The sequence below is a fragment of the Lactuca serriola genome, chromosome 7, assembly GCF_051521515.1.
Source record: "Lactuca serriola cultivar US96UC23 chromosome 7, Lser_US96UC23_V15, whole genome shotgun sequence".
Lineage (NCBI taxonomy): Eukaryota > Viridiplantae > Streptophyta > Magnoliopsida > Asterales > Asteraceae > Lactuca > Lactuca serriola.
Window position 1 is genome coordinate 202,444,514 of NC_136414.1, and position 22,291 is coordinate 202,466,804.

At 31.9% G+C, this 22,291-nt stretch overlaps 2 protein-coding genes, 1 non-coding gene and 1 pseudogene across 13 annotated transcripts; 1 reads left to right on the forward strand and 3 right to left on the reverse strand.

Annotated features, from left to right (window-relative positions):
• The first annotated feature begins 1,156 nt into the window (after positions 1-1,156).
• Positions 1,157-5,568, forward strand: LOC145062756 (actin-related protein 8-like). 2 transcript variants are annotated; one of them, XM_079010355.1, is made up of 13 exons: positions 1,157-1,630; positions 1,802-1,881; positions 1,993-2,063; positions 2,189-2,256; positions 2,337-2,398; positions 2,511-2,608; positions 2,727-2,808; positions 2,897-3,039; positions 3,134-3,282; positions 3,393-3,529; positions 3,661-3,779; positions 4,133-4,206; positions 5,164-5,568. In XM_079010355.1, exons 1-13 carry the CDS (start codon positions 1,272-1,274, stop codon positions 5,243-5,245), a joined length of 1,524 nt encoding a protein of 507 aa, XP_078866481.1. In that variant the 5' UTR covers positions 1,157-1,271; the 3' UTR covers positions 5,246-5,568. The 2 variants fall into 2 exon arrangements, with proteins under 2 accessions (XP_078866481.1, XP_078866482.1); XM_079010356.1 differs by having other exon boundaries at positions 5,172-5,567.
• A 2,735-nt stretch (positions 5,569-8,303) lies between these two features.
• On the reverse strand, positions 8,304-11,459 carry LOC145063568 (uncharacterized). Of its 10 annotated transcripts, XM_079011166.1 has the most exons (7): positions 11,123-11,459; positions 10,496-10,551; positions 9,614-9,637; positions 9,462-9,533; positions 8,727-8,785; positions 8,568-8,636; positions 8,304-8,421 (listed from the first exon to the last, which is right to left on the reverse strand). In XM_079011166.1, the coding sequence occupies exons 1-6, from the start codon at positions 11,144-11,146 to the stop codon at positions 8,614-8,616; spliced, it is 258 nt and encodes an 85-aa protein (XP_078867292.1). In that variant the 5' UTR covers positions 11,147-11,459; the 3' UTR covers positions 8,304-8,421; positions 8,568-8,613. The 10 variants fall into 10 exon arrangements, 4 of the variants coding, with proteins under 4 accessions (XP_078867292.1, XP_078867291.1, XP_078867289.1 ...); XM_079011165.1 differs by having other exon boundaries at positions 8,304-8,636; XM_079011163.1 differs by having other exon boundaries at positions 8,568-8,785.
• A 1,265-nt stretch (positions 11,460-12,724) lies between these two features.
• On the reverse strand, positions 12,725-12,842 carry LOC145065044 (5S ribosomal RNA). Its single transcript, XR_013688211.1, has one exon. It is a non-coding gene; the product is annotated as a 5S ribosomal RNA (ribosomal RNA).
• A 227-nt stretch (positions 12,843-13,069) lies between these two features.
• On the reverse strand, positions 13,070-13,186 carry LOC145065255 (5S ribosomal RNA; annotated as a pseudogene).
• Positions 13,187-22,291: the final 9,105 nt, after the last annotated feature.

Below are 22,291 nucleotides of genomic sequence, written 5' to 3' on the forward strand. Positions count from 1 at the left end.
TTCCTTTAAATAAGACAAGACAAAATTTCTTCTTTTTGCAAGAACATGAATTCATATTGGTACTACACAAAAATAACAAATCTTAATGCACAATGGTCATCCAAATTCCAGAGTTAATGCACAATGTTCATATAGTATGTATCAACATATTTACTCATTCATAAAATTGCACTACACAAAAATAAAATACAAATCTTAATTTCTTATGAAATGTCAAATCTTAATTAGTTACCACGACATCCACGGAGGGTTACAATTTCCAAATATGTGAATGCACATTAAATATTTTATCATATTACCGGGTTAGAAGGTCGCTAGGATTACATGGTAATGGTATCCTACATGACATATTTAAGTTACATTAATGCCACATGACATTGTTATGGATTTTTATTTTTAATTTCAAATATTTTAAAATTTATTATATTAAGACTTATATATATTCATCTTCTTCGTATCTTTGGTTCAAGAACAAAAAATTATGGAGTATAGATGTGTATTCATCGACGAAGGGTTCACAAAAAAATAAATAAATAAAAAATAAAAAAATCCAGGGCTCAAGCTAAAAATTTCAAGTATCCATGTATTTATCGATAAAATATTATTATACAAAAAATAATTGGGTTCAAAACAAACTTTTTATAGGTTCAAGACCCAAAATTATTCATAGTCACCATTTTCTTTTCAACCATATTCATTGAAGTTGCATTCTTCGGCGAACGGTGTTTGTGTATCAATTTTTTTTCTTCAAATTTGTGATTGCAATAGGGTTTTTCGGTTTTCAGCAAAATTGAATCCCGAACGAAGAAAACAACTTGAGAAGACGATGAAGATAATCTTTTAACCTAAATATATTGTACTATATATATTATATTTAAGATGTTAAAATACACAAGGTTACTGGTTTACCTTTCTACTTTGTATAAATTATAATATAAAATCATCAATTTGACACAAAAAATTAAAATCTAAGTTTAACAGTACAAAAATGTGACACGTTTATATTTTGTCCATACATACACATGGATTTGGTATGTGTGTAAGGGTTAAATTTGTGAATAGATAAAATCGCAGGGTTAGTTATTGAATAAATGAAATTAGAGGGTGAAATTTAAACCAATACACATCGATAGTTACAAACAATGAGTAGTTACGAGTCAAGCCATGGAATGAGTAGTTGAGTACGGCTCCAAAAGAGAAGCGTCAGCGCCCATCACGATTTCCACTCGGACACAATATCTCCGCCAGTACCACATCAGATTCGTTTCGTAATGGCGTATTTCTTGAAGAAGATTCTGGAATCTGCAAATCGTTTGAATTCGACTAATTCCAGTTCGAGCTCATCACTGAATTTGAACTTCTCGATTTCAAGTCATGCATCTGTATCAGATCAGGTTATCGTGTGTTCGTCGTCAACTGGGGAATTTGACCGAATACCTATTGATATATTTATGCAAATTCTCAAATTGCTTGGACCTAAAGAGGCGGCGAAGCTCATAGTTGTTTGCAAATCGTGGAAATTAATCGTCTCTTGTAATAATTTGTGGATATATTATCTTCAAAACAAGAAAGATCCCTGGGACGCGATGTTCTTCGCTGAAAGCAACTTACGATCCGGTTATCCTCTTAGGTACATTTTTTTCGCTATTTATGATTTTTTGAACCATATGATTTCATCACAGAACTATATGATTCATTCAAATTTCTCTTAAATGTAACTGTATTGAGAAAATATGGCTGCTGAAATTGCGATATAGGTATTCGTATTACAATCAAATTTCAAATTTCATGTTTGCTGCAGAAGTTATCCTTCTCAGATGCAATCATTTATGCAAATTTATGGGCAACGAGCTCAGGTTCCTGGAGCTATTATCATTGATGGTGTGTATGCTTCAACTTAAACTGCTATTAATTATGATTATTTTAGTCGAATTCTGATGTTGATTCTAAAGTATTCAGTTTCTTATTCTTATATATCCTGATTAATTAAAGGTGGTTCTGGCTATTGCAAATTTGGTTGGAGCAAATATGGTTCTCCATCCGGGAGGGCATCAACATTTATGGTAAGCAACTGCAACTGATTTGGTGACTTTGGGTTTACCAATCTATTTTCTTGCTTCTTACATTCTAAAAAAATCTACTTCCATTATTTGATATTCTAAAAGATGGATTGTATCTGTATATGTAGGAATTTGGAAACATTGAGTCTCCAGTGTACTCTAGGCTTCGCCATTTTTTTGCAACAATGTATAGCAGGTACCCAATCTCATTACTTACTTTCCACATTATATTTAATATTTTCTTTTCCCTTAGTTGAATCTGTAAATTTTCTTCAGAATGCAGGTGAAACCATCTTCACAGCCAACTGTTGTCTCAATTCCAATCTCTCAATATGGCGGTATGGTTTCTAATAAATAATATCTGGAATGATATGATTTTTTATGTATTATCACATTGATTTTTACATTCATCATGTGATTTCATGCTGTTATTTTGTGAATGTGTTTCAGATAGAGAAGCTGCTAAAACTGCCAGACGACAACTAAAAGAAGCCGTCTACTCAGCACTGTTTGACTTGAATGTTCCTTCTGTTTGTGCAATCAACCAGGTTTGACCATATTTGTTGACTTCATAACACAATATATATATATATATATATATATATATATATATATATATATCCGGATCCCTAAAAACAAAAGTTGTTGTATAATCAATGTGTGCAGGCAACTTTAGCTTTGTTTGCAGCAAAAAAAACCTCAGGAATTCTTGTGAATATTGGTTTTCATCAAACGTGTGTTGTACCAAGTATGCTATCTCTTCCCTTCTTCATCTTTCTACCATTTGCATGTAATTTTGAAGTCTCATCAAAAAGTTTTAATCTTATGTTATTCAGTTTTAAATGGTAAGATTATGCACAAAGTGGGTGTGGAAAGTATGGGAGTTGGAGCTTTAAAGCTTACAGGATACCTTAGGGAACAAATGCAGCAGAGAAATCTTAATTTTTCCTCATTATACACAGTGCGCACGTTGAAAGAGGTATATACATATATGTATTCTATGACTGTTTTAAAAGGGCATTTAGGGTATTTTGCCTTAATGTTGTTGTTGTTGGAATAAAATGGCATTGCAGAGGCTTTGTTATGTTGCATTTGACTATGAAGGTGAATTACGAAAGGACACAGAGGCATCATATGAAGTCCCTGTTGAGGGTTTGTTTACTCTTAAGCAAGAAAGATTTCGTACAGGAGAGATTTTATTCCAGCCACGCATTGCAGGACTGTATGTACACCTTAAACATATGATACATACATCGTCATATGAATCAATCAAAGTTTATTACTTATATGATTGAAGGGGTATTTTGGTCTTTTTGGTACATACTGATACAGGAGGACTGCAAATGGTTTGCATCAAGCAGTGGCAATTTGCCTTGAACATTGCCATGCTGCAGGATTAACCCCTGATGAAACTTGGTTCAAGACCATTGTCTTGGCTGGAGGCACTGCATGTTTACCTGGTGTAGTAGGTACATTAACATATCACTGCTATTGCTATTTTATTTATATATATATACAGAGACAGATGATGGTGTTATAATTATATGATGATGTGTGTAATAAATAAAGTGATGGATTAGTAAGTATTTTGGTAATGCAGAAAGATTAGAGAAGGAATTGCATGTTCTTCTTCCTCCATCCATATCCAATGGAATTCGAGTTATTCCACCTCCACATGGTGCAGATTCTGCATGGCATGGGGCAAAGCTTCTCAGCAATGTAAGTTCTTCCTTCATTCTGGTTGTGTCTTTAATGAACAAATCTTTGGTTTTTGATATGATAGGATGTGATGTTATGCATGTTTTGAATTGAATAGATTGTGGTCCTTGTTGAATCAACTTAATATAGAAAGTGTTAGGTTTGCTGGATTTAACCAGAATTGGAATTCAATTCCATTCCAATCCTCTGTTGGAATTTTCAATTCCTTTTGACAGATTCCAATTATTGTCCAAATCATACAACAAAGTTACATATTTTTTTTTACCAAATCATACAACGAAATGCCAAAATATCACAAAGAGGTATATTCAAATGGAGTCAATTCAATTAAATTTCATGCACTTTCCATGTAGCTAAGCACCTTTCCAAATTCATGGTGTATCACAAAGAAGGATTTTCGACCAAAGTCCAGAAGAAACTTCATATGGTAAACTTTTGCTTTTTTTTTTTTTTTTTTTTTTTTTTTTTTTTAATATTTATTATAACCATAAGCCACCAATAGGCAATTAGGATCGTCTTGCTATGTTACTGATTCCTGCAGTTTGTGTATATAATTATATATGCCTGATGTGGGTAATCAATAATCTTCTTAGGGCATGTTTCTTTTTCCCTATTATGTTATGCATGGGTAAATGATGTATGTATGGATTAAATAATGTATACAAAAGTATGTTGTATTGATAAAATGCTGTATACAAAATGTTTGTTGTATGTATAAAATGATGTGTACAAAAAGTTTGTTTCTTTCTTTGATTGAATAAATTATTATAAACCCAAATGTATAGGCACAACATCATTACATAATAATCCAACTAAAAAAACACTTCTAGAAAAATATTTTGAAACTAGCTCAAATTCTCATATTCATTTAAATTCAACCATACTATTTATATTCATAAGGGTACACGTGAAATATAATTGACCCAACTCAGACATCTAACCATTTCTTGAAACACGCCTAATGTGCTCTAGTACATACCATCATGCTCCAAGTTGCAAAATCTCTAGTAGACATGTATTCAAACACTTGCTATGCGAGCTTAACTTGGCCATATCTCATGTAGCCATAATCATGGAGTTGTTTGTATGTATGTTATTTTCTGAGAAATTAGCAATAACATGTTCAGACGATCCCATGTTTCCTGAATCTACGTACATGTTTATCATCGAGTTGTGTATATATGTGTGTCAGGTTTTATTCCAACTTTGATTATTTGCGCATGGAGTTGTTTATCTCTCAAAATGGGTTCTAAACGAGAACACGCTTTTAGAACATATGTGTATATGAGGTTGTCAGGTGTTAGGGTTCCCTCTAAGAGTTTGTTGTAAAGTAAAGGTGAATCATGTTGGTGATCAACCAAAGTTAAGCCTCTGATGATAATAGTGTTGTAGGTACGGATGGGGAGAAGGAGAACGAATTGATAGAAAAAGCTTCATTGATTAACCTTGTGTTAATCTACGTTTGATCAATCCTAACACCACAAATTGGGTGTCTAATTTCATGGTTTCCTTAACGTTGTTGAATATTTGTAACAACGTGGCATGCATGGCGGGTGATGACAAGATGCCATTTATTCTATCCTAAAAATGCTCTAATGATCAAGAGTGATCAGAAGTGGAGGAGTGGAACTTGATGTGATGTATTTGACTTTTTGATTGAGGCATTCCTAGTGACCTCTTTAACGTTGGACACAATGCCAAGATGGATCAATGTAAAATTGAGAATACACCAATACAAACTTGTGAGTAATCAAGTTTATTTTGTAGCGCTTGAGATAAACTTAGTTAGATTTGCAATGATTTTTTCCTTGAAGATATAAGATATAGAGACATTATTGTATGGTACCAAGTGTAAAATATCCACCGATCATACGAGTTGCATACCTCTTTGATGGAAAACGTTGAGTATAAGACAGAGAAATTGTGAAATCAAGAGATTGAGTTGGTTTTAAAGCACAATACAATGTCAACTTTTACTTGGCAGACACCCCTCGACACTCGTGAAAAATCAAAGATATTCCTTGACTTATATCCTCTTGTGTCTCTTTTATTATTTCCCTAAGATCCCTTTTAGTGGTTATGACTCATTAATTCATCAATGAGAAGCAAACAAATAAGGGGTGTGTTTTTTTTTCATAGAAGACCGAGAGAGCATAAATTTTAATAGAAAGAGGATGGAATAATAGGCAACTTTCCAACCTCTACTCCTACTATAATTCCTCGATTATACACCAAGTAAGATCCCCTAACACTCCATATCTAAATTCATGCCCTCCCCAAATATTGCTAAAACCAAGATCTTTTCGAGGCTTCCCGAATGAAGATATCTCCACTCAACACCAATTTTGACTTTGTGTCCGAGGCTTGTTTCTTATCCTTGTGGTTGGTTTCGTATTGAGGTTTTAGAGCATGTTCTTTTCCCTTTAAGTTTGTTCTATAGTTAGTTAGGTTGTTTTGGTACCTAGGCATATGGGGAAAATGACTTAGGAGGGTAACTACCTCTTATCCGTGTTCACATATTGACAACTTTTTATTTTTTGTACATAAGAAAACAACTAACTTGTTTTAACTGTTTAAATTACACTAATATTACCGGTTAATACCTATTTTAACCGGTAACTCAAAAGGAAAATGACTTAGGAGGGTAACTACTTCTTATCCGTATTCACATATTGACAACTTCTTTTTTGTACATAAGAAAGCAACTAACTTGTTTAAACTGTGTACCATCCCAAACATCATGACAAAAAATTTCGTTTTTAATTTAATACTAAAACCATAATTGTCAAACCATTAATTTAATACTTCGGCATCGGGCCCCACTCGGCATCAGGCCTCGCCTGGCATCGATCCCCGCTCGGTATACAAATATGTCTCTCTTAGGCCCCACATCTCTCCGGGCCCCGCCCGCTAAACACATACAATCATATAACATGCTAACACATAAAGAAACATACTCTACTGTATCCCTCTCCTAAGAAACATACTCTGCTAATAATGAGATACGGAACCTCGTCCGTACTCAGCTAGTGATGAGATACGAGACCTCGCTCACACTCACCTCCCTACCAGGCACATACAAGTATCACACAGAAAACAAGTATAATCTAACATGCAAACATTCCTTGGGCACCCGCTCGACATCGGACCTAGGTCCGAAATCACATACTAGCATACAATGCCTAGGGCTAACCCCCGGGTCTTCCTACTCATTGACTACATGGGCTGGCATTGTGAGTGAGTCTCCTCACAGTGTGAATGGGTATATGTGCCTGGTAGGGAGGTGAGTGTGGGTGAGGTCCTGTATCTCATCACTAGCTGAGTACGGACGAGGTCTCGTATCTCATTATTAGCAGAGTATGTTTCTTTATGTGTTAGCATGTTATATGATTGTATGTGTTTAGCGCGCGGGGTCCGGAGACAAGAGGGGCTTAAGAGAGACATATTTGTATACCGAGCGGGGCTCGATGCCAGCCAGGGCCTGATGCCGGGCGGGGCACGATGCCGGAGTATTAAACTAATGGTTTGACAATTATGGTTTTAGTATTAATTTAAAAACGAAATTTTTGGTCATGATTTTTGGGATGTTACACAGTTAAAACAAATTAGTTGCTTTCTTATGTACAAAAAAGAAGAAGTTGTCAATATGTGAACACGGATAAGAGGTAGTTACCCTCCTAAGTCATTTTCCCTTTGAGTTACTGGTTAAAACAAGTATTAGCCGGTAATATTGGTGTAATTTAAACAGTTGAAGCAAGTTAGTTGCTTTATTACGTACAAAAAAGAAGAAGTTGCCAATATGTGAACACGGATAAGAGGTAGTTACCCTCATAAGTCATTTTCCCTAGGCATATGTCCCATGACCCTTTTCTTTTCCTTAGATGGGGAGTCACAATGTGCAATTGTATTTATTCATTTTATTAATAAAATTTTAAAGGAGCCGTCATCCTCATTCACCTCAAAAAGAAAAAAAGAAAAAAAAAAGACAAAAACCCCTATAAAAAACAAGGCATAATCGGGAGGGGGAAAAAAGAGGGAAAAAGTGATATTGGTGCAAAGTTCTTGACATTGTTCTTCTTCTTTTATATATATATATATATATATATATATATATATATATATATATATATATATATATATATATATATATATATATATATATATATATATATATACTAGGAAACTTAATGGGGCCGTGATAATCACGGCTTTAAAGAATTAATCAATAAGCTAGTTTTAAGTGATCTTAGGGAAAACACTAACTTCGGAACTTAGTTTGATCAAGATATTGATGCTTTAACCAACGGTTGGTGCATTTATGCACAAAAAGATAATCTAAAGTGATGAGTTGCACATGAAATAGTAATATAATTTCATGTATATTTTTATTATATCAGGTTACTTTATGTTATCCCACTACAACATATAGTTCGAAAGATCTACCAAATAACAACATTGTATTAAGAAAAATTTGAAAGTACAATGCTAAAGTTGGGCGGGTTTTAAACCTACAACATATTAATATGAAGCAAAATGGAAATTACTTACACGAAAAATGTAAGTAAGATGAATTGTTAAACAAATAAATTTCCACCTCCATTTAACCAAAGTACCAACAGCTTTGAGACCGGATCAACTTCAACTTCAACAAAATAGTAAAAAAGAAATCATTTTCAGTTTGAATCGAATATGAAATAAGGTGAAAATTGTTGAAATGCAATTGGTGGTTTTTCACTTGTTTGGATAAAAAAAAGTCTTGATGGATTCCGATAATAACGGTTTACCCACATGCAATGTGCGCACCAGATCATCTTAAGTATTATATTAGATCCCCTTATCTTTCCTTCGGTCTCCTTCCTGTTGAATGCAGAAGTACACCAATAGGATTCCGATAATAACGGTTTACACACATACAAAGATAAACGACAATAAAATAAAGTTGCTTACTTGACTTGATGGATTTACTACATGTTGAATGCACAAGTACACCAACAGGTTCCCCAAATCTAAAGGCATAATATAACTCATGCACAATCACAGTCAATAAAGTCATTAAAAAGTATCTTTGGAGTCCATTTCAGCATAAACCTATGAATATATGAAGTATTCATAACAAGGGTCTTTTAGATGCTTTAGAACTTTTATCCTTTTAGCATGTTCTTTTCTATTACTACTTGCTCTTTGATAACTCAAATATATCACATAACACCACTGAAACTAGTTTTAGAAAAAAAAAAAAAAAAAAACCTGACAATAAGATTTGTAAATCATAAAGAGTGAAGGCTAATTACTTTTGAAACGACCTTCAGCTTATAAGCACCATTTCCTATTGTTTGACTTCGATCGAATGAAGAACCCAATAAAATTAAAATTAATTCTTAATGGAAGGCTTGCAATTAAACATATGATTAGTTAAGACAATGAAAAGATCTTGTATTATAAACAATGATAAAAAATTTTGTTCTTTAGTTGAAGAAAGTGAGTGAAATAATAATACTAAACTTCATATTTAATTTACGTAATTTTGCACTTCTATGTAACTATGTTTCACTTTTTCCTTTTGAAATGGACTCATGCAAATGATCGAACACCTAGTGGGCAGAAAAATTACTTCCCCACATTTATTGGCTGAGAGAATGCATAAGTGTGTGTGTGTGTGTGTGTTTGTTTGTTAGGGGGTACCTTGTAGCTTCAGGTAAATGAGTGGCTCTATGTTTTCTTCTGTTGGAGGGTGTCATCCAAATTGCAAATATACTGTCATCAACATCAGGCAACACATAAGTCAATCGCTTCTCCTTAAAAACAGACTAAATTGGACGTGTTGCCTACACTACCCAACGTGTGCATTCCGGAATTTCCTAAACAAAGAAGTAAGAAAGTCAATGTATGAACAAGATATTGAATTATTTTATTAAAAGTAGTTAAGAATTTAAGATAAGCAGTAAAACTAACCAAACATGGAAAAAAAATACTCGACAAATTTTACAATGAGCATGCCAATCTTCTTCACCTAATAACCTAACAATCAATATTTTTTAATACCTTTGTAACTACCCATGTATAAAAGTGAACTCTATTAAGCTTAAAATAGGGTAAATATTTCAATTTGTTAAAATTTAGAAAGAACTGTTACATAACCATCACATTTTTCGTGATTAATACCTTCAACCATCTTTTGTAATACTTTAAAAGCAAGAGTATCAAAAAGTATTAAAAAAAAACGTTTTTTGTCATCACTTTTGACAGATGCGTGTTTTTGAAATCAATCTCATGAGAAATTACTCTTGTTCAACAAAATGCAATTACAGTAGATCAAGTTCACTAAGATTGAAATTTAACATACTTTATGTAGGACCTGTCTTTTTAAAACAATTTTTGGTATCATCAACCAAACCAAAAAAAAATACTTTCAGGAACTTTATCTACTATAATTGTTTCAAAAAATAAAGAAACTAATTTAGCATCTATTGTAAGCAATAGCAAATTTCAAAAACCCTATTTTTTCTTGATTACAGCACGGAGGTAAAGTTGAGTTCCTCTTTTTGATTAATCACAACCAAATCTCTTCTATTATGATAATATCAACACCCAACTTTCTAGTTGCAACTTTCTCTTCTTTAACATGAGAAGAAAATTAACATTTATAATAATTTGACATGACAATGGTTTAAAGCACATCAATAATCAATCATGCAAAAAATTAGGAAAAAAATCACCTTAATTTGGGCTTCCATGGCATCAATTTTGACAATCGAAATGGCCGCACCCAATACTGTAGGATTGATTTCGTTAAAACACCAAAAGCAAAAAATTAGAACAACTATCAAACAATCAGCATATCAGTCGATTACAGTTCTTCATTTTATAATCCAAACATGATCAGTCACGCAAAGAGGAAGTTTTGGAGAAAGAATATATCAGTTTAGGGCTCAAATAAGCACTGAAAGCCAAATTAAACAGAATCAAGTATTAGAAAACCTAAACATACTCTTAATTCAATTCAAAAAATTAAAGAAAGAACGCAGCCTAGGAAAGTGTCGATTTGAGGAGGCAATGGAGAAATAGAGATATGTCAGAGCAGTGTCGATGATGAAGGACGTTGATGGAAGAGGGTTGTGTAAGCATAGATAGAAAAGGAGTCCCAATTCGGACCATCAATTAACACCCTAATGGAAGTGTGCTGTCCCGATAGCTGCGACATCAGCTATTTCGGCTGGTGGCGACATCGACTGACTGAAAATATGTAAACAAGGAATGATCTTGAGACGGTCCTGCCCGACCTTTTTTAGGTGAAGGAAGGAGAAATCAAGAAATGATGAATATAAGATTAAAAAAAGAATTACCTTAATCAACTGGAGAAGAAGCATATAACGTTGAATTGGAACATGCCTAATGCCTATAGAACAACTGCCCCTTTGAAATGGGGTCGACGCGTAACCTCCGATGATTAAGCTATTTGAGGCGGCAAAGAATAAGCCGGATGTGGCAAGTAGCTTGGAAAGTCTTGTGTTTATCGACAATGAAGAAAACCCCACAGTTAAGTATCACATGCCACCATGAGAGAAGCATGAGGCCAGGAGGTAACAGTGAGGCGGTGTGAATGTAGCAACCAAGCTGCTTACACCATATATGTTAAAAACGGCCGCCTACACCTTTTTTATTGGAGGAAGGAAGCAGGTCGATGACGTGCACCAAAGTATAAATCTTCAACATATAGGTAATGATATATATATATATATATATATATATATATATATATATATATATATATATATATATATATATATATATATATATATATATATATATATATATATATATATATATATATATATATATACACACACACACACTAGTTTATAACTCGTGAGAACCACGGTTATAAAATTAATTAAATTTTTATAATAAAATTTTATAATTATTAATCAATTATTTTAAATAAGTCATTTTAAACAAATTATTAATTAAGAGATATATCAAAATTTTAAAGTTATTCTAACTTCAAATTTAACATATAACTAGATTATAACCCGCATTAAACACGGAGAAGGTATTAAAAAAATTACCAAAACATTTACTGCAAATAAAATAATAAAAAAAAAGTAATAAATAATAAAGTAATATAAAATATGTAAATAGTTCATTACAAAAAACAACTATGTTCGAATGCAATATATATATATATATATATATATATATATATATATATATATATATATATATATATATATAACCACTAATATCTACTTGGCATAGTGACTGTATCAAAATCAGAACAGATTGAAAAAACTCGTTGAGAAGGATGTGCCAGAACCACATGCTCAATCGTATTTCCTTTAAAGAAATATAGGGTATTGTTTCTATAATCCCACCATTCATGTGAACCTTCATTGTAAGTACTAACATCTACTTTAACCCATCGATTGTGAATGAAAACCCAAATAGACCTAAAACAATCTCCACTTACAGAGAAATATCCTAATTTTCCGTGAAACTTGATCAGTCTCGATGCATACGGTTTGAAGTCATTAATAATAGAAGGTGCATATATAAGTGTATGTTCTTCTGAATAAATATCAAATCGCAATATGGTATCATAAGATAATAAGAAGTAAACTACACCGTCAGTCGTAACTGCCTCATCAGAAACAGGATAAACAGATGATGGTAACTCGATATTTTGAAACTCCCTCCATTGCCATGTAGTAGATGAAAACAATTCTATGTTGTAATAATCGTAGTCCACTTTTTTCTTAAGCATATCACTACAAATAAAATAAGATATAAGTAAATAATAAAGTAAATTAATAACATAAAATATACTACATATAAACCGCACGTAAACCAATAACCAGGAACCGTAGGACACCCGAGCATAGAAATAGCAAGAAACAAAAAAAAACGCACGTAAAATCTAAAAGAAACGCAAATGGGAAACGAAAAAGAGGGTGCAACACGAGGAATTCTCAGTGGTCACCCATTATAGTATTACTCTCGCCCAAGCACGCTTAACTGCAGAGTTCTGATGGGATCCGGTGCATTAGTGTTGGTATAATCACACCCGAAATACTATCAATGCTTATTGATTTTATGTCTTAGAAGACGCAAAACCTCATTTGTTTTCGTACGCGAGGCGTGGGACCCACGTGACCGATCGACTCCGTTCCAAAAATACGAAACCAACAACCATGAACCGGAGGACACTTGAGCATAGAAATAGCAAGAAAGAAAAAAACAAAAAAAAAACCGCACGTAAAATCTAAAAGAAACGCAAACGGGAAACGAAAAAGGGGGTGCAACACGAGGACTTCCCAGAGGGTCACCCATCCTAGTACTACTCTCGCCCAAACACACTTAACTGCGGAGTTCTAATGGGATCAGGTGCATGAGATGTTATAGACATATGTGTTAAAAATTAAATATTAAAAGTTTATATATTGGGAAGTTAGAATTGACGTTATATGATTTAAGAAGGGGATGCAAATATAATATAAAAGAAATTAAGAATACTTTACTTTGATTGGTTAGTTGTGAAAGTGGCGATCTTGAGGAAATAAATGTGGATTGAACATTTGGTTGTATGATGTTATGAGACGGGGTAGCCTTAGGTAATTGTGAAAGGTTTCAAGTAACTCGACAATTAGGTGGTATGAAAAAATTATTTTCTGAAATGAAGATTCGTATCATAAACGGGGGAGAAATATTAAAAAATATTAATAGTACAATAGATAAGCAAATATAAAAACGAAAGTGTAATAAGAAAGATGCATAACATATAAGAAGATGTACCTTTGTGGGATATTGTTTGTAACGTTGAATGTGATGGTGTTTTTAGAGCATTGGATGAAGAGGATGCATTCACTAAGGAACAATGGTATGTATATCAAAAACTCAAAATAAAATATAAAGAGAAATGAATTATACAAATTGAAGATTATAAGCATTTAAGCACTTCAAATATAAACATAATGCTTAAATATGAATCTTACCATTTGTGATGTCAGACAGTGGTGTTGTTGGGTGAAACATTAGTAACAAACCTTGTAGGTTTTTTCTTTCCCGAAGCATTTGAAATGTCACTCATTTCAATATGTTTCAAAAACTCAAAATAAAATATAAAGAGAAATGAATTATACAAATTGAAGATTATAAGCATTTAAGCACTTCAAATATAAACATAATGCTTAAATATGAATCTTACCATTTGTGATGTCAGACAGTGGTGTTGTTGGGTGAAACATTAGTAACAAACCTTGTAGGTTTTTTCTTTCCCGAAGCATTTGAAATGTCACTCATTTCAATATGTTTGATAAGTTTTACGTTCTTGGTTATATATATATATATATATATATATATATATATATATAGCGATAATGATGATTTCTAACACATTAAATAAGGGAAGTAGATATTTGAAGGGTTTAAATTAGGTAAAAAATAAATTTTGCACATAAATAAATAAAGTAATGAAATATTAGTTGGGTTTAAATTAAGTAAAAAAATAAAGTCTTCATATAATTATGGAGGGAATAAATGCAGTATAGAAAAATAGATTTTTTGAATACATATTGTATGATTTTATTGTGTTACCATATGCAAACAATGTATATTTATGCAAATAAAATTTAAATTTGACTTTGACAAATAAAAGTATGTGAAATATCATATATAATAAAAATATAAATTTTCATGTGTGTGTGTATATATATATATATATATATATATATATATATATGCAAATAAAATTTAAATTTCATTTAGACAAATATAAGTAGGTGAATTAGCATATATATAATTTATAAAATCAAATGATGAACGAAAGAAAAATAAACAAAATATGCATTAAATCAAAACATAATTAAATCAAAACAGTTCAATAACTTAAGATTGTCATAACTTCCAATTATATCATCGTGTTCACACCAAATAACAACCCAATAAAATTTTAAAAACAACCAAAAGATCCATAAACAGACAATTAAAAGTACAATACATAAAATATTAAAAAAGTACAATACACAAAAGATTAAAAAGAAAATGTCTCTAGACATATTGAAGATGATATGTAAAATTTTGTTGGGTGGCTTCATATTAGTATTTTCCTGTATAAAACAGAAAATAATAAAAATCCGGTCAAGTAAAATATAAAACAATTATATTCATTTTTTACTTTATATATTTCTAATAACTTAGTTACTTAGTAAAAAAATAATAAAAATATAAAACCAAATCTGATTAAGAGGAAATGAAAAAAAATGATGATTATAAAAACTTACCTTATTCCACTGAAAACTCTATAGACTAATGAGGTAATTGATGATCTTGAAACAGCAAAACGTAGGTAACTAAAGTGTGGCTTCAACAATTCTACTGAGTTGTGAAGCTTTATCTGCATACTCCACACATGATCTGGACCTTACAAATTAATAATATACAAATAATAAGTAGAAAGTTAAAAAAAAAGTACAACAACCATTTCCAATTGAAGATTACCTGGAATCATTGGTGTAAAGGAAGATTTGCCAAAAAAAGATTTGACAACATCGGACACGGATATTCCTTGAGGTGTGAGGGAATAAATTATGTAATATAACATATATATAAAAGACTCTACACCATAGCTTATAAGAAAATGTAGTAGCTGGAGAACTATATACACGGATGTGGAAACATAAGCAACAAACACAGCTTAGTATAAAAGCTAGAGGAACCTTGCTCATATCCTACAAGTCAATTATAAGAAGTTAAAGGTTAGGATGCAAGAATCGAAAAAGCATATAAAATGACCATTGTTTCATAATGCTTTTAGTCCACAAGTCAAAGTCACACACGGTTAATGGAAGAACCCAAAAAGCATTTAAAATGACCATTTTACCCTCATAACACTTTTTGTCCTTTTTAGTGTTTGGTCCAAAAAGTAATTTTTTTCCTTTTTGATCCATGTTTCATAATGCGTTTATTCACCGAATCAAACACGGTTATTGGAAGCACCCAACAAGCATAAAAAAATGACCATTTAGCCCTCACAATGCTTTTAGTACTTCAAACGCTCATGTCGGAAAGGAAAGAAGGTGGAGTCTTAATTACCGGATGTTTGAGGTGCTGGAACAACATAAGCACCATAAGCTCTTGAACAGGTTGGAGGAATGTCATTTGCTGTTAAACTTAACAACAAATTGAGGCTTAGCTTTAAGCCCCTCACTCTTAATTAACCTTATGTATCTCAACAAAGTTTCTTCAGGAAGTTCAAGTGAACCCATAATTAGCTCAACTGTATCAAATCCCAGCTGCTTACATTCCTGTTATGGTCATACAATACAATTTATTAGGGTAGAATTGGAATTCAAGAAATAAGTGAAACGTGATTTGACATTTTGTGAGCCGTGACAATAGCTAATTACATGTATATACTCTTTGAAAGAAGATGAACCTTTTCTAAGCAAATATTCGGCCCAATCAACTGTACTAAATATGCATTAAATCAAAACAGTTGAATAACTGAAATTGTCATAAATAGCACGAATATCATCGTGTTCACACCAAATAACAACCCAATAAAATTTTAAAAACAACCAAAAGATCCATAAATAGGAAACTAAAAGTGCGACACACAAAAGATTAAAAAGAAAATGTCTCTAAACATATTGAAGATGATATGTAAAATTTTTCTGGGCGGCTTCATATTAGTCCAACTTTTCAAACTTTGGGATCTTCAAGGTATCTCGTACAACACCAGTTTTTGAAGAAGACCACTCCAAATAGTCAGTGTTGGCATCAATCTCAATAGGGCGCTTCCACGTACTGGATGATGGTGTAACAGCTTCAAGGTCAACAACATCAAGATTGTCATCATGCACAGAATTAATATTTTCCTGTAGAAAACAGAAAATAATAAAAATCGATCAAGTAAAATATAAAAAAAAACAGAACATATTTGCACAAATTCATGAAAATGAAAGAAAATATATTGAAGAGAGGGCATAGGGTTTGACTTTGGAAATATATGAGACAGTTACCAACCTTATTTGGCTTGTTAATAGGAGTACCATTATCATTTATATTATGGTGTTGATGATTTGGTGACCGTTTAAAAACCTCAACAATAACCCTTTCATCATCAGTCAACTTATGTACAGTGTAAGCACGATAGTTGTTTTGCAGATTGAACATGGATATCTAAACTTTGAAGACAAACTTCTTATTTAGAAGGATTTTGAACTCATCAGGTATCTGTTATCGTCCTTGATCCTAATTTACATTATAAAATGGTTGGAAAAGTTAAAGAAGAAAAATCATATATGTCAATCATTTAAATAAGGGAGATATTTTATCAAACCTTAGCTATTTTTTCCATAAACCATTGGTTTCCATGACGAATTATCTCTTTTACATGACGCTCAAACAATACGAACGAAGAAGACCCACTTTCATCTTCCACACGAACTACTATCCTAATCCTAAAAATTATAACATAATACTTATATTTAGCTTGACATACACAATGAAATATATGAAAAAAGTAAAGTACATGCATAGTCAAAGAGATAATAATTACTTACTTTCCAAGTACATCCGAGACAAATCCACAACCATCACAGTGAAAAGGGCCAACATCGACATCATCATCATTTTTAGTGACTTTTTTAGAACAATCACGGTAATAAAATGAATATGAACCATCATCCATATCAAAACCAATGATAGTAGCGATGATGGTTAAACCAACTTCCTGTTTCATATATAGGATTGAAAGGAATCGTATTAAAATATTATTTCATATGAATTGTACATAGAAAATCAAAACAATAATAGAATACGGAAACTGTTATATAAAAATGTTAAGTAAACCTCATTAAAATCTGGAATCTCATTAATGTTTTTTATTTGAAAACGGATGTAGTAATCCTCTGGATTAGCCACAACAATATCTGAGTTGAGCTGGGATGTACGGCTAGAAGACTCAACATTCGTATCCAAAGCATTAAGACTACATATACAAAAAAGTGAGGTTATTCAACAAAAGTAATGATTTTGTAAGATAAATGTGTTAACTATGGTAAATAACTAATTTAAGGTAATCATTACAGTTGTTATCATACAAAAACATAAAACATTACATGATTCATAATTATTAGAAAAACATACTTTGCTTTGAACTCTAAAATCTTAGGCATATCATCATTTATATGCAATCTAGACCCAAACAAACAATTACCAACTTGACGCTGACCTGCAAATAAAAAGTAAAACAATATTGTCAGTAATTACTTTGAAGTTGAAATGATAATTTGTTATTCAAAAATCCTTACCACCCCAAATTTTGAGTTTCGCCAAACGTAGCAGGATAATAACAGGAGCAGTCTCATTATGTTGTGAAATGTATGTATTCAGCTTTAGTGCAAACCTGCCCCACAAAGCGACTGCAATTTTCGTACCACTAAAAATGCATGGTGGTTATTAATGAAAGATAAATATAAACGGGGGAATGTGTAATAATAATACGAATGTGTACCTTAAATCCTGAGCAACCAGATTCATTAACCTTTTCTCTCTTCCATACTTAACAATGACTCGCATGGAATCAGTTGACACAACTTCACCAAGAAAATCTATGTGACAAAATGTAATAAATTAGTAATAATAATAATCCAAATGTGTATTACACTAAAAACTGAAGTATATAAATAAGTTAAACTAATAACATAAAAACATACCAAATGCAACACGAGTGTCAAAGTTCCTGGCTAGCAAATCTGGGAAAGAGATAAAATGATAAGGATCTACCGTATCAACAAAATCAGTGGAAACACGAACTTTTGTGGTTCTGTAGAAATTGATTTTACGTTTATGAGGAACACGTATGTATTCGCCTTCATTGCTAGTCATAGCGAAGTTACTAATCTCTCAGACAGCTCCTTCATCGAATAAGGATTCAAATACAGGAATAAGATTTTTTTTTATTGTTACTTGTATTCTACTTCCCTGTAGGTGACAATGAAAAAAAATGATACTTGTTAATTAAAATTAAATAAAATAGAAACAAATTTAAAGATAAAGTATCAACAAATTCAATAACATAGAAATAAAAGAGAAGAACTGAAATCGATAAACATCCATATTTTTCTGCCATGAAATATTCAGTAAAGTCCAACCTATTATTTCATTATATACAAAAAAACCCTTTTATTATTATTAATTTTGTTTAGAAAAACCAACCTATTTTTTTATCGTTTAAAAGAAACCAAGTTATAGGTATCCAAACAATATGACTGGCTGATTATCAGTTATGTACTAAGGCCTTACACATTCTGTAAATGATAGATTATCAGTTATGTACATTGAAAATTAGCATAACCAGGATGTAAAGAGAATAGACAATCACCTGAAATTGTCAACAAGAATGGTTACTTCAAATGCGAACAGAGGAAGGAAGACAATCTGCAGGCTTACAGGAGGAGGCTTAGTAACTGCACAAAACAAAATTAGTATGGAATCAGAACCGATATACATGGTATTATTTTCTAAACAGTTGATATAATAAAATTGTATTGATAAATATTAAAGCTTAGGACTTACATCCATTTTAGACTTGAAGATCCACAATCTGCACATACTTCATTACAAGATTCAGATTAAAAAGCTGATATTCCTCTTTTATGCAGCTGATGAATCTGACATTACAAAAAAGGTATGAATATGATATTATTATGAAATCATTAATGATTTTAATAAAAAAATTAAACTTACTGGAGGGTGATGTCCGTTCATCCGATTCTCTGTCTAACACCATAAGCATAGAGTTATTTTGGGAACAAAATATTTATAATATAATATGAGATGTTTGAATTTGAACATAAACATACATGTATATTTAAATCACTCTTTCTCTTTTTCCCTTTTTCCCCTGAGTAAGCAACACAAAAATAGATAGTTAAAATTTCTCAATATATGTAAAAATAAATTACAACTCCAGATAGTCAATCATTCAACAATAAATAATAATTTTAATACAAAACTAATTTTTAAGGAGGGTTGGGTATGATTTATTTTTTATCAAATGTGACTTGACTTGGTTCAGGATGGAAGGGAGCAATCCCCATAGTTGAATTTATTGTAGAAGGTCTTGGATCTTTTTGAAACAGGAAAAAACACTGCAACCACCATTAACAAACAAAAAAATGGAAGAACACAAAAAGGAAGTTGATATGAGATCAATTCATTACAATATTCATATTAAAAAGCTGACATTCCTCTTTTGTGTAGCTGATGAATCTGACATTACAAGAAAAGGTATGGATATGATATGTAAATGAAATCATTAATGATTTATAATAAAAAAAAAAAAACTTACAAAAAAAGGTATGAATATGATATGTAAAATATAAGATATAAAGTATGATATGTAAATGAAATCATTAATGATTTCTAACACCATAAGCATAGGGTTATTTTGGGAGCAAAAATTTTATGATGAAAAAAATATGAGATGTTTGAATTTAAACATAAACATACCTCTATACTTAAATTTTACTTTCTCTTTTTCCCTTTTACCCCTAAGTAAGTAACACAGAAATAGATAGTTAAAATTTCTCAATATATGTAAAAATAAATTATTTATTTGAGTTTGAGCTGATCTTCCTTTTGAATATTTGTCAAGCACTTGTTTTTTGTCAAGTGCTTGTTGGTTTAAAATGTTTTCTTCTGTATACTTCATTAATCTGTCAAATCCAACCCATTATAATTACACATGGATATATATATATATATATATATATATATATATATATAACAATTTACTAAAAAAACTATGTAGGATTGGGAGAGGTTTCTATCCAGGTCAGCCTGAAACCATGCAGCAACAAAAACATAAGAAAGAATTCGAGAAAACCGAAGATTTGATGAAAAAAACATGTTTTAGATCCAACCTTAATGGGTTAAGGCAAAAAAAAAAGACGATTTAAAGTGTTAAGACACACATTGTATTAGTTGTCTCATTTGCTCCAAAGTTTGGATCTAAAGCATGTAAAACTAATATATTTGATTTGATTGATCAGCAAACGGTGGAAGGTCTACTTGAGTCGAGGTATTCGCTGATTAAAGAACAACAGCTGAAAAATAAATGACAAATGATTCAAGCATATAATCATTAGTACATGAGACAATTTAGAAATTAAATGCATGACTACTATTGATCAGCTCCTTGAAATACCTGCACTTATATTCTCAAATGCAGGACTACTATTGATTGGTTCTCCTCTTGTCTGACTCATGGTACACCTGTAGTAAAGGAAAGATAGGAAAAATATGTCAGAAGAAATATACCCAAAATCTATGAGTAGGTCCCACCAGCCTAAAGCATCTACAAAACCTGTTAAGTGAATAGAAGTGATTAAGAACCTACATGGTGATTTTATTGTTCATATGCATGATACTTTTTAAATTAGAAAGTAGATGATAACCAAAAAATATTACCACATAACTTCAGGAGGGTGAAGACAGTGGCAGCAATGAAGAAAACCATGGATATAACAACCCAGAAATGCTGGAAAAAATAGAGTTTTTAGACTCTTAAAGACAATGGTCTCTTTCGATTAAATATGAGAAGAAAGGTGAAGGCATATAGATATGAATATACTTTCTTTATAAAATAAACTTACAAGAAGTGTCTCCCATATTGCATCATCACTCACACTTTCATCATCTCCAGGTAATAAGGCCTTGCACATTCTGTAAATGATAGATTATCAGTTATGTACATTGAAAATTAGCATAACTAGGTTGTAAAGAGAATAGACAATCACCTGAAATTGTCAACAAGAATGGTTACTTCAAATGACAACAGAGGAAGGAAGACAATCTGCAGGCTTACAGGTGGTGTCACAACTAGAAATTTTGTGTCTTGTAACCACTACACTCAAGTAAAATGTAGAATCAAAAACTTAAGAGCATGTATGATGCTTACTCTATGACAACAAAACTTCAATCCAATACACCATACAAGTACTACAAATAGTCAACAAGCAATTGGAAACCCTAGAAGTTCTTGTTAGGTCCATTTTGGGCTAGGACTTCCTTATTGGACTCATTGGACCAATAAGCTTCCAATTTGACTATCATGGGATTAGAACCTTTAAATGGGCTCTAATTGGACCCACATTCATTTATTTCAACATTTTGGGCCATATTGGGCCTAGAATGAAATAAATTAAATATTATGAACCATAATTAACCTAAACTAGCCCAACAAAGTATAAAAATCATATTTATATTTTTTTAGGCCAAAAATCATCCAACCTAACTATAATATGGGCTTAGGGGCATTAAAGCCCAATAATCTCCTTTTCCTTCCAAAATCTTGGCCCAAAGCGCAAATCCAAGAAGTGAAGAGTTGACTTAAGCCTTGCCACCTCACTTATACCTCACATACCTCCATGCATGGACCAACATGCATCTAGGATTGTCAACTCAACTCTCTCTCTCTTCTCTTCTTCTTGATCTCGACCGAAAGCACT